The following is a 15,970-nucleotide window of genomic DNA, read 5'->3' on the forward strand; positions in this document are numbered from 1 at the left end:
GACTTCAATCATGCTTTGGGTTAACACATTTAATCCTCTTTGATACCAACACCATCATACTTTCAGGTTATATAATCACATAGTAGCAATGTGTGTTACTTGTATATTGGTACTACAACAATGCACCCTCCGATATTTGATCCTATATAAAATCATCGTGTAATTATAACTTAATAGTAGCACGTACTCGTCCGGACGTTATGATACATTCTCATTTTTCCTCTTCTTGTATCTTGCTATTCTTCGTCAATGCATATGCCATCTTGTTGTATTTGTTGTTGAATAGTTAAGTGTTCAATTGCTGCATGATATTTCGTTGGCTGGAATCTGGCTCAAAAAATGCACCTCATTTTCAGACAGTCGCATCTCAAATTCAGATATATGGGAACACCACATAATCCCATTGACGTACTTGTTCTCTATTTCTCTTTATCATCTTTGTTAGACAGATAAAAGCAGCTTTAACTGATATGGCATGATTTCACATCCATATTTAGCATTTTGCTGAGGGAAATACACCTTAAGAGCGCTTTCTAAAGGAGCTAATAGGTCTTTATCACCAAGAGTTGTCTACATCAGAGATGTGCGGTAATATTGCTACTGTTTGAATTAGAGAAGATCCTAATCCAGGTTATATGGGCTGCTAAAAGTTCTATCCGTCACGAAGGATGTGCGCGACCATACTGCACAAACCATATATCTGAGAATTGTACATACATGGCTATGTAGCAGTGTTCACGACTGTGTGTTAGCATTCTAGCAAGATAAGTGCTTGTACTTACATAGACATGTACGCACTGCCAAGCATAATATGCTCACGGATGGAATCGCTATCTATCTTTTATGGCACCATTTAGTAAAACTATTTCACTGCTTTGTAGGCTATGTATGAGCAAGAGACATAATATCAGTTCCTGAGTATATGGAGACCGGAATTTTTTTACACTAGTGAATTTGAAATTTTGCGCTCTTTTTGAGTTTTCCATAACTGAAACTCTACTCAAACATTACTCGTATCATACTTTTGAGTTAATGTATTCAATTTGATAAACGTGTTGGGAAATCCAATGTCAAAAGGAACAATGCTTTCCAGATATTCCATCTGTTCTGGTGTCAACTTGATACTCAGAGCCTCAATTTTCTGTTTCAAGTGTTCAACTTTTCTTCCTCCTACTAGCGGGAAAACATTTTTTGCTTTAGCACGGACATAGGCAATTGCAATAGCAGCAATAAATTCAGTGCCATGTTCCTGAGCTACCTTTGACAATGCCTCACTGATTTTAACCTCAACATCTGTCTGTTTTGGGCTGCCAAGAAAAGTACGCACATCCTTTCCTCTCCTCTCCCGCTTTTCCATTGTCTTTTTACTCTGAAATCTTCCGCCCCACATAACATCCCATGGAACCAGAGCCATACCAAAATGCCTGGCCATTGGTAGTATTTCACGTTCAAAATCCCTGTTTAGCACATTCCACTTGCCTTGATAGACACTGAACGGAGTTTTCCCGTGAGAACTAGCGTAGTAATTTGCTGCAGAGACAACCCACGCAGGTGCATCACACACGCCCAAGTAGAGAACTTTACCCTGCTGCACAAGGATGTGCAGACTGTCCATAGCTTCCTCAATGGAACCCATATAATCACACCACTGAACATAAAGAATATCAATCCAATCTGTTTTCAATTTGTGGAGAGAATCTCTTACACTCACACGTAAACTGGGTTGGTGATAACCACAGTAGTTGGCGCTTTTACCCTGAGCTGCTTCACACCTCTTGTAATCTCCAGCATACTTGGTACATATAACAATTTTGTCACGCAGTTTTCTTGACTCCATCCACTCACCAATCCACTCATCCCACTGCTCGTTTTCATAGTTATTTGCAGCATCAATGAAATTTCCGCCTGCTTCGTTAAAAGCATCAAGCAACTTAAACGCGCGCTTCTTGTTCATTGAGTCCAAAAAATCCGACGATGTGGTTGCTCCCAAGACTAACGGTGATACTCCAATACCTGCAGTCTTAGAAAGAACTCTAAGACGTCCTATCTCGCTAGGTGGCTCAGGTGCGGGCCCCAAACCTTTAGGCATGAGGAATAGCGCCTATCTTGTGTGACCAAATAGAAGAGAGTATGACTTTGTTTAGGTCGTCACTCAGCAGGTGGAAAATGAAGATGAAACCTTTCTGAGCACCGCAAAATGCGTTGTTGCTATTATATATATTCAGAATATCGTGGGTGACCTTAGTCTATTTTATGCATACAGGAAATCTCGGCCGATCGCAATAGAGGCACGGCCGAGATACTTACTTACGCACAACTACTACATTCCTCCTTCACACAATAATGCCAATTTTACAAAGTTGAAAAGCACGCAAGAAGAAATACTAATAAACACAAAATGCCCTTTACTCTTGCCATGCTCTGAAACACTGAACAAGATACGGACTGCGATACTGTTTTTCGTAGTTGTTTTCTGGCAGTTTCAAGCATTGTAGTCTTACAAAGAGGGCATATCGGTCAGATTTTCGCCCAACAACTCCCAAAACGCATCAAAATTACCGTTTTCCAACAGCTGATTCAAAGCCTCTTCCTCACTGATATTGAAAATTTCTTCAGCTATGTTTCCGGACATGGCGGCGTTTGATTTTCTTCCAAAGGAGCTGGAAAGAACTGCCTCCTCCATTTGACATAACAGGATTTTGTTGAAACTTTCCAAGCTCTGGCTGTTGGTTAAATTCTGTTTGATCCTCTTTGAATTGTTACAGTCCAATCCCCATTTCAATCTCACGGCTTGTTGTACTTTTTGCGGTATTTCACCTTCACCGGTTACCTTTTCCCAAAGCTCGTTTGACGCAGATACTAGACTGCCCACATCAACCAAATACACAATATATTTAAAAATGGGAACAGTTTGGTAAGCGCAAAAGTAACTATCCTGAAGCTTTTCTCTGGCTAGATCCACTAAATGCGCCATTTGGTTACGAACATGTTGAATAAGTCTTGCCAAAACGTAAGTAATCTCATTTTCTTTCTCTCGGCTATCAGTAGGTGCACTAGAAGGCGACAGCTTTTCTAGGCTCTCTTGTTTGTAGGAACACCTCAACAAAATACGGCATTGAAACATCCATATCCTTACAAGAATAAAGCATATCTGTTTGTCGATAATGTAGCCATGCTGCTGTGGAATGTTCTTTTCAAATCTAGTATCAAGGTAGTCAGATACCAAGCCCGCCAGTTCCAAGTACACACCAAACCCTCTCGAGGTAAGAAAATGGTAGTTCTTTTCATATTCTTCCCAATGTACAATACACTTCTTCTCAAAATACAATGAGAGCACATCAAGAATATTAAAAATGCATACACGCCCCACAATATTGGTCAGGAATATTTCAGTCTTCTCCACATCCTTGGTATTAAGTAATGTGTCTCTGCCAAGCTTTATCGTATTCAATTCATTTCCTTGAAGAGGCTGGTATATTAACCCTGCGGCAAAATTATCACTCAAGAAACCTTCCAATCTTTTGATATTCTCCAAAACTTCAAAAAGTTGCGGATGCCGTATAATCGAAGTGCAACTCGACACTAATTTGCTCAGAATGATGTGCAATCTGTACTTGTTCCACGTGACGTCATGCAGTCGCACGTTCAATTCACCCACAAGACTTTCTTCATCCTCTGAAGCAGCTGCTTCCACCTCCTCGAAATTCGCTAGAAATGGTTCCATATACTCACCATTCGATCTATCACTATCACCTTCAGCAAGCGAAATTTGGAACTTTAATGACTGGATTCCTAACCATAGCATGCGCCTATGTCTCATCAGTGACGAGTCCTTGAAGCGTTTGTACTTTGAAGGCTCATACTGAAGACCCAGTGTTATGGACAAGTTTGAGAGATGGTTGAGAGTAAGCAGGTTGGTGTGACTCAGTACACAATCAGGACTTTCAGGATCCAAATGTTCTGAAACATAGAAATATAAAAGGCAGGTGAATGTATTTTCATTTGGATAACGAAACACATCCAGCAGGCATAGCAGTCTGTGACATAAACGGGTCAGTTTCGTGGAAGTTTCAGAGGTATTTGCTTTCACCATTGAAAGAAGATCGGCATCCAACGTTGAATGCTTCAGAGCCATAGCCATGATCACTGTGAGTAACGACAAGGTTTCCACTTTTTTTCGCACATGTTTTTCTTCAGTGTTGATTTTCCAGTGACTATCGTCATCTTGCAGAAGCAATGTACTGAGGTCATTCTCGAAGAGTCCAATGTCCATAAAGGGATAGAAAGGGTATATATTCTCGTAGAAGCACTTTAGCAGTATTTCACAGTCCTTCTTCTGCGCCAACACGCCTTCGATTTCAACAACGAGTGAGGACAGAAAAGCTACTGAATTATCTTCTTCAATTGAGCACCCATTGTACAACATCCCTAGGGCGGTAGGTTGAACTCGAAATAGCTTACTGTGTTCTATTCGTCGTAAAATAGCCTTTTCAATAAACGACAATGGGCCTAGTATACTCCTTGAGGAGTCCTCGAAAGGAATACCATTGGCATAGTTGCTAAAGTCCATGAGTGTCATGCCATACAGCGAGGCACAGAGCGCTCTGACATATTGATCATGTTGAGACAGACCATGCGCAGCAAACGGATAATCTAAAAATGTTACTTGCCCAACAATGACAAGCATATCTTCCGCATGCCATATCGACAACGTTGTATTAATAACACCTTCTGGTACTTGCAATGAGCATCTGAAGGTTGGCCATTTGAGTCCCAACTGGTATTCACTATTTGATTTATGAGAAGTCTTGAGGCTGGCTAAGCCGCTTGCTGCGGCATTGGAAGATAGATCTGCGCTGTCTTCATATTTACATTCTAATGAATGTTGCTGGCATCGTGAGCAAACAGGCCGTACTTTGTCGCACTTCCGTTTGATTTGCTTACATTGTAGACAAACCAGTCGCAGTCTGGATCTTCTAGACAAGGTTTTCTCCATCTCGTTGCGTTGTCGTCAACAGTTGTAGTAGTGTCCTTTTGTTACCTTCAAAAAGCATCACAATAGAAACGCTTGAATGGGATTATATACCTTCGTTATGTGTGATTTAGTTGTCTTGTCAGTATTTCGTAATCTGTCCTGCAAGAATATTATGCGACCGGCTGGCTCACTACAATGTTGGTATAGTGTGATGGTGCATCGTAACGTTCTCAGGCAAGACACACCAAAAGGCGTAGTACTGGCCCACTTGGTTGAATGATCTAAGCTCATTGTTTTCGTACGAAGAATAAAAAATAAAAAAATATAATTTCTACTATCTAGCTAGTATTTCAAGTACGTTGGCTTGTATAACTCTTCTAAATATTGAATCTCCTCTTCAGTCAACTGCACATCCACTGCCCTGATAGCCTCGTCCACTCTTTCAATAGAGTTTAATCCAACAATAGGGCAAGCGCCTTTACTCAAAACCCAGGCAATGGACACCATAGCCATCGAGATACCTTTCTTTTTCGCAACTTCTTCCACGCGATTAACGATCCTCTTCTCATGGGATTCCAGACAGTCAAACTTTAATCTTTTAAGGGTAGGATCTGAAATTTTTCTATCTGTTTCCTGATTGAGCGGTCTTGTCAAAACACCTCTCGCGTTGGGAGACCAAGGTATTAAACCTATTCCATGTTTTTTGGCAAATGGAATCAACTCACGTTCATCTTCACGATAAAGAAGACTGTAACATGACTGTGAACATATAAACTTGGTCCAGTCATGTTTTTCTGCAATAAACTGTAACTCGGCAAATTCAGTGGCCAACATTGAAGAAGCACCAATGTACCGAGTATACCCTAGCCCCACAACATCATTTAGGGCTTTCATAATCTCTTCCATGGGTGTATCGTGGTCCAATCTGTGGATCTGCAAGACATCGATGTAAGTTCCTAATCTTTCGACAGAATTCTTTGCAGCCTCAAGTATATGTTTGCGAGACAGACCAGTTTGGTTGACCAGTCCAAGCATGTCAGATTCACTGATTTTTGCAGAGTGTGTAAGCTTTAGGCTCTCATCTACAGGGTAATAGACCTTCGTTAAGATAACAACAGTTTCTCTTTTGATCTTATAATGCTTCAAAAACTCCCCTAGGATACGTTCACTTAGACCATTAGAATATACATCAGCAGTGTCGAAGGTCCTCATACCACTATCGTAGCAGTGCTTTAGGATCTCAAAGATTTTTTCCTTCTCATCAATGACCCATTCTGCCCAATCCTTGGACCCATAGGACATGCAACCCACCAAAATAGGTGAAATTTTTAAGCCTGAATTTCCCAGTCTCACTGGTTTAGGGTATGACTTTGACATATTTACCGTTCAATCCTACTATCTTCTTCTCTCTCCGAGCTCGAGAATAAGAAATGCAAAACCAGGAAACACAAGTAAAAGACAACGAAGAAAAGAAAAATACAGTTTCTGCCTTCTTATATAAGGTGCCACCACCAATACGAAATCGAAATCGAAATTGAATGAAACTCGTAGGTTGGCACATGTGTATCGCTGATAATGCTAACCCACGGAACAGGATGCGAATAAGTGGTCAGGCATAGTCGGCCGAGCTTCAACTGACTATATGGCGGCCGAGCTTCGGCCGACTATATGGCGGCATCAGATTTCTGACGTTAGTAGTAAACGATTGATTGATCCAATAGGTTATAAGTGGAGTGGGAGAAAGTCGGGTATATACGCAGCACGTTTGAATGTACGCTTCTCTTGAAGCAATGGACGGGCAAGACATTTTGAATGAGTTCCGGTTACCTAGACAATTTCAAAAACATCTTTTTTGTCGATGTGCTGGAGTATTTGAATATACTCAACATCGTTGAAGATATGGACGGATTAGTAGATGTGGAATTTCAGAACGTCTGTAAATCTTCTACATCGTCAACTAGCATTCAGCTGGCCCACTGTTCTAGCCAACAAGATGCAGGGTTGGGGGCTCTGAGCCCAAAGAAGGAATGCTTCTTGGTGGAATGGACCAATCCTGATGATCCAGATCACCCACACAATTGGTCAAACCTTAAGAAAGGTTTCATTATGTTCGAAATTTTGTTTTTAACATGCGTGACGTACATGGGATCTTCGATCTATACACCCGGCCAGCAAGCTATCCAGTCGCAGTTCAAGGTCCGCAACGTGGTCGCAACATTGAACCTTTCCATATATGTCTTGGGCTATAGAATGGGACCGATCTTCTTGGCGCCCTTTTCTGAATTCGCCACCATAGGAAGACAAACTATTTACATAATTACGTTATTCGTGTTTATTATGTTCCAGATCGGTTGTGCAACAGTGGAGAACATAGGCGGTCTTATTGTCATGCGATTCATTAGTGGCGTACTTTATCACCTGCACTGTCCACTGGCGCTGTGAGCATTAGAGACGTCATCAGCGATGAAAAAAAAATTCCTTTGGTGATGGGGCTATGGTCCATTGGTGCGGTGCTAGCTCCTGTCATGGCCCCATTATTGGGAGCATCTATGATGGTTGCAAAAGGTTGGAGATACATTTTTTGGCTACTAACTTGGGTGGCTACTGCAAATTTTGTTCTGTTGTTTTTCTTCCTTCCTGAAACATTATCAGACAATGTACTTTACCGGAGATGCCGAAGGATAAAAAAAATGACAGGCATAGACGCATACTGCACACTTAGGCAGCAAGACGAAAAGAGACTTGATATATTGCAATTCCTTCTCGAAGCTATTTTAAGACCGTTCAGAATAATTGCCCGAAAGAAAAAATTGTAGCTTGTTTCGATGCCTACATGGCTTTGTTATATGGATCCTTGTATTTATTCGTCGAGTCATTCCCACTAGTGTTTGTTGACATCTACCACTTTAGTCTGGTTGAAATGGGTGTTGCATATATGGGCTTTACTGCCGGCTGCATATTTGGATATCTTGCCTTGTACATTTTTCAAACAAAATTTATTGATCCTAAATTTGATAGCGACGCATTCGAACCGGAGTTCCTTTTGCCGTTAAATATGGTTTTGGGTTGGATATTCCCTTTATCACTATTTTTATTTGGCTGGGCAGCTTCTGTGCCTTGGATGCTTGTCGAATTATCTCTGTTTTTGTTCATGTTCGCGGTGTTCATTCTTTTCCAAATCTCATTTTCATATCTTGCTATGTGCTATCTCTGTCATGTTGCATCTGTTTTTGCTGGCAGCGCCCTAACAAGATCGCTATTTGCTTGTGCCTTCCCTCTATTTGGCACTGCAATGTATAATGACCTTGCCATTGAACACTACCCTGTTGCTTGGGGTTCCTCCTTAGTTGGGTTTGTCGCATTGGGCCTGTCAGTGATTCCATTGTGCTTTTCAAGTACGGTAAGTCTTTGAGAGGCAATTCTTATTTTGCAAACTAAAATTTTCGAACACCGTTACTGCAAGGTGCTTCTCAATTGCCGAAAATGAATCCATGTACTCAGCACTCGATCTATCACTGCTACTTTCAACAACCGAAATTTGAAGTTTTGAAGCCCGAATTTCTAACCATAACATCCGTTCTAGGTGTTATCAGTTGCACATCTTTGACTTTTGTACTTTGAAGGCTCATATAGGAGACCCAATATTATGGATATATTTGAGAGATGGTTGAGAATAGCTGAGAGTAGCTGAGTCTAGAATATTCCTACCTTCATATAATAATTTGAATATCTTTTTTGGCATCTAATGTTGAATTCTGCACAGCCATTACCAAAATCTTCGTGAGTAATTTTACAGTCACCACATCCTTGCCATCACTGCTATAGTCCTCATCAATTGTTCATCACCTTGCAGGACCAATACATTAAGTTTACTTTCGAAAATCCAAAATGTCCGGAAAAGTATGGAAACGATATATACCCTTATAGAAATATTCTTAAGTTGTTTCCTCTCATTCGTCAGCCATTTCACAATAATACCAAGGTAACAGACTGATTTCGAAGTTGTTTAGTATGTTCTATACACCGTAAAAAAACACCTTTTCTGTGAACGACGGTGGCTCTGACCAGTAGTTGTCGCGGTGACCTTTGGAAAGAGACACCATTGAAATAGTTGCTAAAGCCAATATGAGCCATGCTAATTGCCCGTTCTCGGTTATTAGCAACGTTAGTCCTGTTGCGATTTACTCGAACCTTAGATAAATAATGCGCAAAATATACAAAATCGACCGTTTCAGCCCCACTTGCACAATGGTCAGAAATCAATATGTAGTATATATTCGAAGACTTTCTTTAAAAATTTCCAGAGAATAGTAAGCTATATACATACACTACTTATGGAACTCCTTGTCATAGTCGACTAAAGTGAATCTATATTTGACATCACCTTTTTCCATTCTTGTAAAAGCTCGATGAACGCCTTCTTCACCAATTGGAAGTTCTTCCACCCATATCTTGACATTCTTTTCGGAAACTAGCTCCAACAATTGTTCAATTTCTTTTCTGGAGCCAATAGCACTGCTGGAGATGGAGACTCCCATCAGGCCCAATGGTTGCAGAACAAGTTTCTCACCATGTTCTGGAGCAGCAATAGAAACTATAGAACCCCCAATCTTCATCACCTTAATGACACTGTCAAAATTAACCTCAGTGAGAGAAGAAGAACAAATGACAAGAAGATCCAAAGTATTAAAGTATTTTTTGGTCCAGTCCTTATCCTCTAACGTGGCAATATAATGATCAGCACCAAGTCTCATAGAGTCCTCCTTCTTGGATTGGCCACGAGAGAAGGCATAAACCTCGGCACCCATAGCCTTTGCTAACAGAATACCCATATGACCAATACCACCGATACCCACAATTCCTACCTTCTTACCTGGACCACACCCGTTTCTTAATAGCGGAGAGAACACAGTAATACCACCACACAGTAATGGAGCGGCCAATGGACTTGGAATGTTCTCCGGAATTGGAATAGCAAAATGCTCATGAAGTCTCACGTGGGATGCAAAGCCTCCTTGTGCAATATACCCGTCCTTGTATGGCGTCCACATGGTAAGAACATGGTCAACTGTGCAATATTGTTCGTTATCACTTTTGCAACGTTCGCATTCAAGACATGCCAAAGCTTGGGCACCAACGCCAACACGGTCTCCGATTTTTATCCCCGTGTGGCACTTGGGACCTACCTTTACCACGCGACCAATTATTTCATGTCCAAGAACTTGGTTTTTTGGAACTGGACCCCAATTGCCAGCTGCTATGTGAAAATCAGATCCGCAGATACCACAATCTTCGATTTCAATATCAATATCGTGGTCAGCAAAGGGTTTAGGATCAAAAGTCACTAATGTAGGGTGCTTCCAATCTTCTGCATTGGATATACCGATACCTTAAAACTTTTCTGGATAAGACATTTTTTTTTTCACTTTTTCGTGTTAGTCAACAGTTTTATACTTTCTTCATTTCAGTAGCATCAAACAACATCAAAAGCAATGCACATTCCTGCTTCTTTTATAGTTTTATCTTCAGTGTTAGGTTCCCAATTAGTGGCGTCTGCTTTAACTTCATTTCGGCCCTATTGTGCGGCCGAAATGAAGATGTGCTTCGGCCGATCCGCTATAAGGCACTGGCACTAAATACCAAGCTTCTCCTTCGACCAACTTGGCGCAGCTATTTATAGGAGTAAACTATCATCATATTCTCTGTGCTCCGATTACAACTAACCAAAAATAATGCCGCATTATTATATTCTACAGTCTATTTGAAAGTAGCTCCTCGACTCTACCCCTGTCCTATCTACATATACGCTTTCTACACTCTGTCTCTCACTATTGGATGCATACAAGTACCTGATCGATTCAGGAGTACTGATATTCATAGAACCAAACATAGAGTTTATATTACTATGACTTAGTATGCATAGAAGCTGTTCTGCTAAAGAACCTTAAATTTGAAAGTGACACATAAGGGTGAACAACTCCGGGCAACCTATTTATACGAAAGATCAACAAGTCTAAAAATACATAGCGGGCATTCGCCATACATTGGCATATATCGTCAAAGCGATATCTTTAACTCCTTTCTCTAGAAGTATTGTTCAGAACACTGCCTTTCCTACTTATATATTCCGTCGCTCAAGCGCACATGCATCTAAATGACACTGCAGCTGAAACAACTTTCGTTGAGTCATTTGTACTCTGGATAACCGTTTATGCACTGCAATTGATCAAGTAAGTTCATAATATTAATATACATCTGCATATATCAAACTATTTATACCATCCAAAAAAAAAATCTTTTTTTTTTTTCATTTTTCGTTACCTTTCAATATCTATATTATTTCATTCGTAAAAGAGTCTATCTTTAGTTAGCGATGGTGTAGATACCGTCCTTGGATAAAGCACTAGAAATAGCTGGCTTTAATCTGCTGGAGTACCATGGCACACCAGTAATCATTCTGGTGACTTGGTCTGGAGCAATACCGGTCAACATGGTGGTGAAATCACCGTAGTTGAAAACAGCTTCTGCAATTTCGATTGGGTAGGTTTCAGTTGGGTGGGCGGCTTGGAAAGAATAATATTGGGCCAAATGAGCTCTGATATCAGAGACGTAGACACCCAATTCGACCAAGTTGACTTTTTCGTCAGATTGAGCCAAAGTGGTGGTGGCAGAGACACCGGCAGCGATGGCAGCGACGCCAGCGGCGATTGAAGTTAATTTGACCATTTTATTTGTTTTGTTTCTTAGTGGTGATATGGACTTACATATGAGTAAGGGAAGGACGGAATATTCTCAGATAGGTGACCATAGCAGCCCTATTTATATGAACTTCCTAGCCAATTTTCCTTCCCAAACAAGACATCACCTGGAGCCTGCTTTTCATATCAAATCCCTCAAGTGACTACTCTGGTCTCACCCACCCCTTTAGTTCTGTTACTATTGAGACGTTTCTGTACTGGAGCGATGCGTCTTTTCCTATGTCCCGTATACGAGACGCACGCTCTATATTGCCTACATCTTTCGTTGCTTTCTCAGGGCACAAGAATGTTCTTTCACAGCGGAGATACATTAAAAGATACCTTTTAGGTGCCTTTAGATACATCTGCAGCTGTCAGCCAAGAAATAAAGCCAAAAAACAAGTTTGGCTTGAACCCTCGTTCAGAGGTCATTTAACTTTCATACTAAACGGTTGCCACGGAAAATTGTAGATATATCTCTTCTTAAAATAGAAAATAAGAAACTTATTAAGTAACGAAGTCGTATATTCTAGGGGCCTACAGTCTTATACACGATCATAAAATTATCGAAGAAAATAAATGAATGTATGCTTGAGGTGCTACAAAACCGTGGGTTCTGAAACGACAACAACTTTCACTGAAATTAACCTTTCACCGCTGGAGATGAACTCTGGAATAGCACTATAGTTCTGTGTTTTAGGAAACCTTTTCCGCCAAGATGACATGTAACTCTTTTATGCTGAGATGAAGTGATCAACGTGGTAGCTATCATGCAAAAATGTTTTCCTAAGGCTGCCTCTTGAGTATTTTTTTTTTTTAACATGAGAATGATAGACGGTAATATGAATAATACAGAAAGCTTTTGAATTTTCTAATACCACTTCATTTTCGTCTCATTTAACCAGCATGTTTGCGTCTTGTAGAGCCTTACAGTTACTATTAGTATGAGTGAGTTTTCCTATTTACACTATAAGCTTATTGGGGGAGAATAATTGTTTTTCTCGAATATATATCAATGGTCAAGATTGGGTGATATAGACGATATATGTGCTCCTAAAGATAGATTGCGAGGAAAGTGGAAGTCTGAGAAACATCTTTTCATTGCTTGCATCAAAAATATTTTTGCCCAAACAAGACCTTTCTCTTTCTCAGTAACCTGATCCTACTCACCTGCGCCGGCTTCCATCTCATCACTAACTGTTTTGAATAATTACTTCATTTCGTGTATTACTGAAGATAGGGATTCTCATTGGGAAATTGTAAATGGTTGGTGTGAGAGGCCCAAATTCAACGAATGGTTGCACGAGAATAAGAAATAATTTCGAACAGAGGGCGAAGTTCTTAACACTTCTATAGTCCAGACAGGCTTGAGACGGTAGTTTTTGATAGTTGGACATCTTCCATACTAGCCGGGTTGCACTGTGCAGAATAGTCCTTAGGCAGGCTGCATTCACTAACTATCAATTGGCCATTCAAGACACCTTGGCAGATGATGTAGATAAGTGCTTTTTTGGACGTATATTTCTTGAAGTAACTTAGCAAGAGAGAAGGAAGAAAGAAGCATATACCAGGTAATGGTGAGAGTTATTTTTGGCTTCCAAATCAAAGTAGAATCGTTCAATAGAGTATCCCGGTAGTGAATAGTGTCTTTCTGGGGGTACGTCAAAAGCTGTATTTTTTTTATTTTACGGACGTTTATAAAAGACCAGAAATGTGTTATTCTTTATGAATTACCTCAGGATAGTTTAAAGGAAGTAACTCATAATCATGTACGACTGAAGTCAACTACTTATCGTATAAATATAGAAAGAACAGTCATTTGAAGTTAAGAACGTAAGGGTTGACAATTTAATAGTATGATCAATGATAAAGTTTAAAACGAAGAAGTTGATTAAATGATGTTATTAAGTAGGTTTTGAGGTTTGGGTGAATTTGAGATGATTTTTGGGATTCCATGGTTGATAAAGGCAATATTATTTGGTATATAGAATATACTAGAAGTTCTCTTCGAGGATATAGGAATCCAATAAATGGAACTCGTAATTCTACATAATTCTGTATATGCTTTTTTGTCGTTTCATATGTTGTCTGTCATTATGATACTACATTATCAATCCCCGCATTTTAGCTTCCTCTAACTTTGATGACAGCTTCTCATAACTTACATCATCTTCTAACACCGTATATGATAATGTACTAGTAGTATGACTACCAGTTGATAAACGATAGTTGATCTTCATTTCAACAGTTTTATACCCTTTTTTGCGGAATCTTATATTCTCAAGGTAATACTTGATAACTTTGCTCAAACAAAAAAGTTTACATTTTATCAAAAATGGCACCAAAACAATTATTTCAAAATTTATTTATTTCTCAAATCATTCTTCTCTCGTTCATAATTGGCGTTGACATTTCCGTAGTGCTTATAAATACATTTCAGTCATATAAGCGCTTGTTTCGATAGCTTCCTTTTAGGTGACAACATTAAATACGTACACAAGAAGCTGTATATACTTACAATGATAATATTAACTCCACATTCATATTGCCCACTAAGATTAGATACCAAATTCAATTGTAATAATAAATTATGAGAAATAACTTTTCTTTTTTAATCATAATGTGAGAGGTGCCAAAATAAGATGCTGCCTACATTACTGTGAGAGGGACCCTGATTTGCATCTTATGTAAAGCAGCGCCTTCTCGAAGTCTAATTTCTGGCACCGATGTCAACCTCGGACTGATGTTCTCAAGAAAAAAACGAAAAAAAGACAATTAAGTGTGAAGAAAGGAACGAAGCGATCAAACGGTTGAATATATAGTATAAGACCAAGGAAACCCAAAAAGAATTGAAAAAGTGGATTGTTATTGCTCACACTAGTGGATATGGTGATTGCGTGAAATGTTCAGACATCATACCTTATATATGTTTCTGGATGGAGGGTGGTATAAGACTATATAACAATATGGGTGCAGCTAAGTTAAAGATCATTCAATTGAACTAATAGCTTGGAAGTTACGTATACATAAATGCGATTTGTACATGAAACTGATAGTAAATCACCCAGGAATTGATATCATATTGATCATGTTTGATATAACTAACCGTAGTGTGTTTTATTTACCTATCTTGTGTAGCATAGTATGATATATTCTTGGTTACAACCAAACTGCTACTTTTCACATGGAAATGTCTAGTCGTATCGCGGGTTATTTTTTCATGAAGGCCTTTTCTTTTCTTGACTTGGGGATTATAGAGCTGCTTTCTTATCATGCCGACTATTCTTAAAGAATGCTTGAAGTCGAGAAATAATGCCAACATCATCCGTTGGGACAGCCAACCCGTCTTCGGTAAAATCTTCGTGTGTAACCTTGTCTATTAATTCAGGATCTCTCATGAATAGTGAAAATGCAAACAACGGTATTGTACATATAAGAATGGATTTTATCTCATCAAGAGGATACAATGATATGTATGTTACTTTTATAATAATATATAAGAATGTCCAATAATCTTACTACATTATGACTAATAAGCTAGATCGCAATTCCTTACGTCAACAAAAATAAGTAATCCATCCCTATAATGGGTAACCTTGCACGAATGTGTTCATGAAAGGTTTAACAACTGATATAATAGCCGACGTTATATTAAACTGTCTTGATGCTTAGGGAATTTTTGTTCAAAATAGTATAATGAGGACATTCTTTGAGCAATTATTGCTGTGCTTAAACCTCCCACTTAATCTTTAAAAAAGTGGTAGTTTAACAATTATGATTCCATTTTTCAGGTTCTGCTTAATTCGAACATGGCAACCCGCAGTTCAGGATCATTTTAGGTGAAGAATTTTGCATATAGGGCAAGAATTAATACTGTTCACTATCATCTTGTGAAGAAATACTTTCGTTTGAGATGAAAGATTTCTTATGACCGCACATATTTTGGAAACAAAAAATTTCACTATTGTTATGCCTGAATACAACTAGGTGTCACCTATTAGAATTGTGATAAACGAGATTATCATTGACTAAGACGTTCTTGGGGTACGGTATGCCCTCATCTAAGTCCTCCATCCATCTAACTGTTATTTGCAAGCTCTCTGCACTCGGAGAATAGGACATAAAATACCGATCTAAAATTGGTATTACCTCATCAGGTTATATATTTGCGGCGAAAAGTTGTTCACACCATAAACATAAATATTATAATCACCTGGAACAGCATATAATTCAAAATTACTGTAATGAAACTCCACAG

The 15,970-nt window shown here is 39.3% G+C and overlaps 5 protein-coding genes across 5 annotated transcripts; all 5 read right to left on the bottom strand.

Moving 5' to 3' along the window:
* Positions 1 to 1,000: 1,000 nt before the first annotated feature.
* On the bottom strand, positions 1,001 to 2,089 carry SMKI01G0010 (uncharacterized protein; the record flags this gene model as incomplete). The annotated part of the gene is made up of 1 exon (XM_056221363.1): positions 1,001 to 2,089. One exon carries the CDS (start codon positions 2,087 to 2,089, stop codon positions 1,001 to 1,003), a length of 1,089 nt encoding a protein of 362 aa, XP_056080164.1.
* A 408-nt stretch (positions 2,090 to 2,497) lies between these two features.
* Positions 2,498 to 4,996, bottom strand: SMKI01G0020 (uncharacterized protein; the record flags this gene model as incomplete). The annotated part of the gene is made up of 1 exon (XM_056222474.1): positions 2,498 to 4,996. The coding sequence occupies one exon, from the start codon at positions 4,994 to 4,996 to the stop codon at positions 2,498 to 2,500; it is 2,499 nt and encodes an 832-aa protein (XP_056080165.1).
* A 321-nt stretch (positions 4,997 to 5,317) lies between these two features.
* On the bottom strand, positions 5,318 to 6,352 carry SMKI01G0030 (aldo/keto reductase; the record flags this gene model as incomplete). The annotated part of the gene is made up of 1 exon (XM_056223585.1): positions 5,318 to 6,352. The coding sequence occupies one exon, from the start codon at positions 6,350 to 6,352 to the stop codon at positions 5,318 to 5,320; it is 1,035 nt and encodes a 344-aa protein (XP_056080166.1).
* A 2,951-nt stretch (positions 6,353 to 9,303) lies between these two features.
* SMKI01G0040 (uncharacterized protein) lies at positions 9,304 to 10,026 on the bottom strand (the record flags this gene model as incomplete). Its single annotated transcript, XM_056224696.1, has 1 exon — positions 9,304 to 10,026. The coding sequence occupies one exon, from the start codon at positions 10,024 to 10,026 to the stop codon at positions 9,304 to 9,306; it is 723 nt and encodes a 240-aa protein (XP_056080167.1).
* Positions 10,027 to 11,338: 1,312 nt separating this feature from the next.
* Positions 11,339 to 11,701, bottom strand: SMKI01G0050 (SRP1/TIP1 family protein; the record flags this gene model as incomplete). The annotated part of the gene is made up of 1 exon (XM_056225807.1): positions 11,339 to 11,701. The coding sequence occupies one exon, from the start codon at positions 11,699 to 11,701 to the stop codon at positions 11,339 to 11,341; it is 363 nt and encodes a 120-aa protein (XP_056080168.1).
* Between the last annotated feature and the right edge of the window lie 4,269 nt (positions 11,702 to 15,970).

This window comes from Saccharomyces mikatae (assembly GCF_947241705.1).
Source record: "Saccharomyces mikatae IFO 1815 strain IFO1815 genome assembly, chromosome: 1".
In the NCBI taxonomy this organism is placed as follows: Eukaryota; Fungi; Ascomycota; class Saccharomycetes; order Saccharomycetales; family Saccharomycetaceae; genus Saccharomyces; species Saccharomyces mikatae.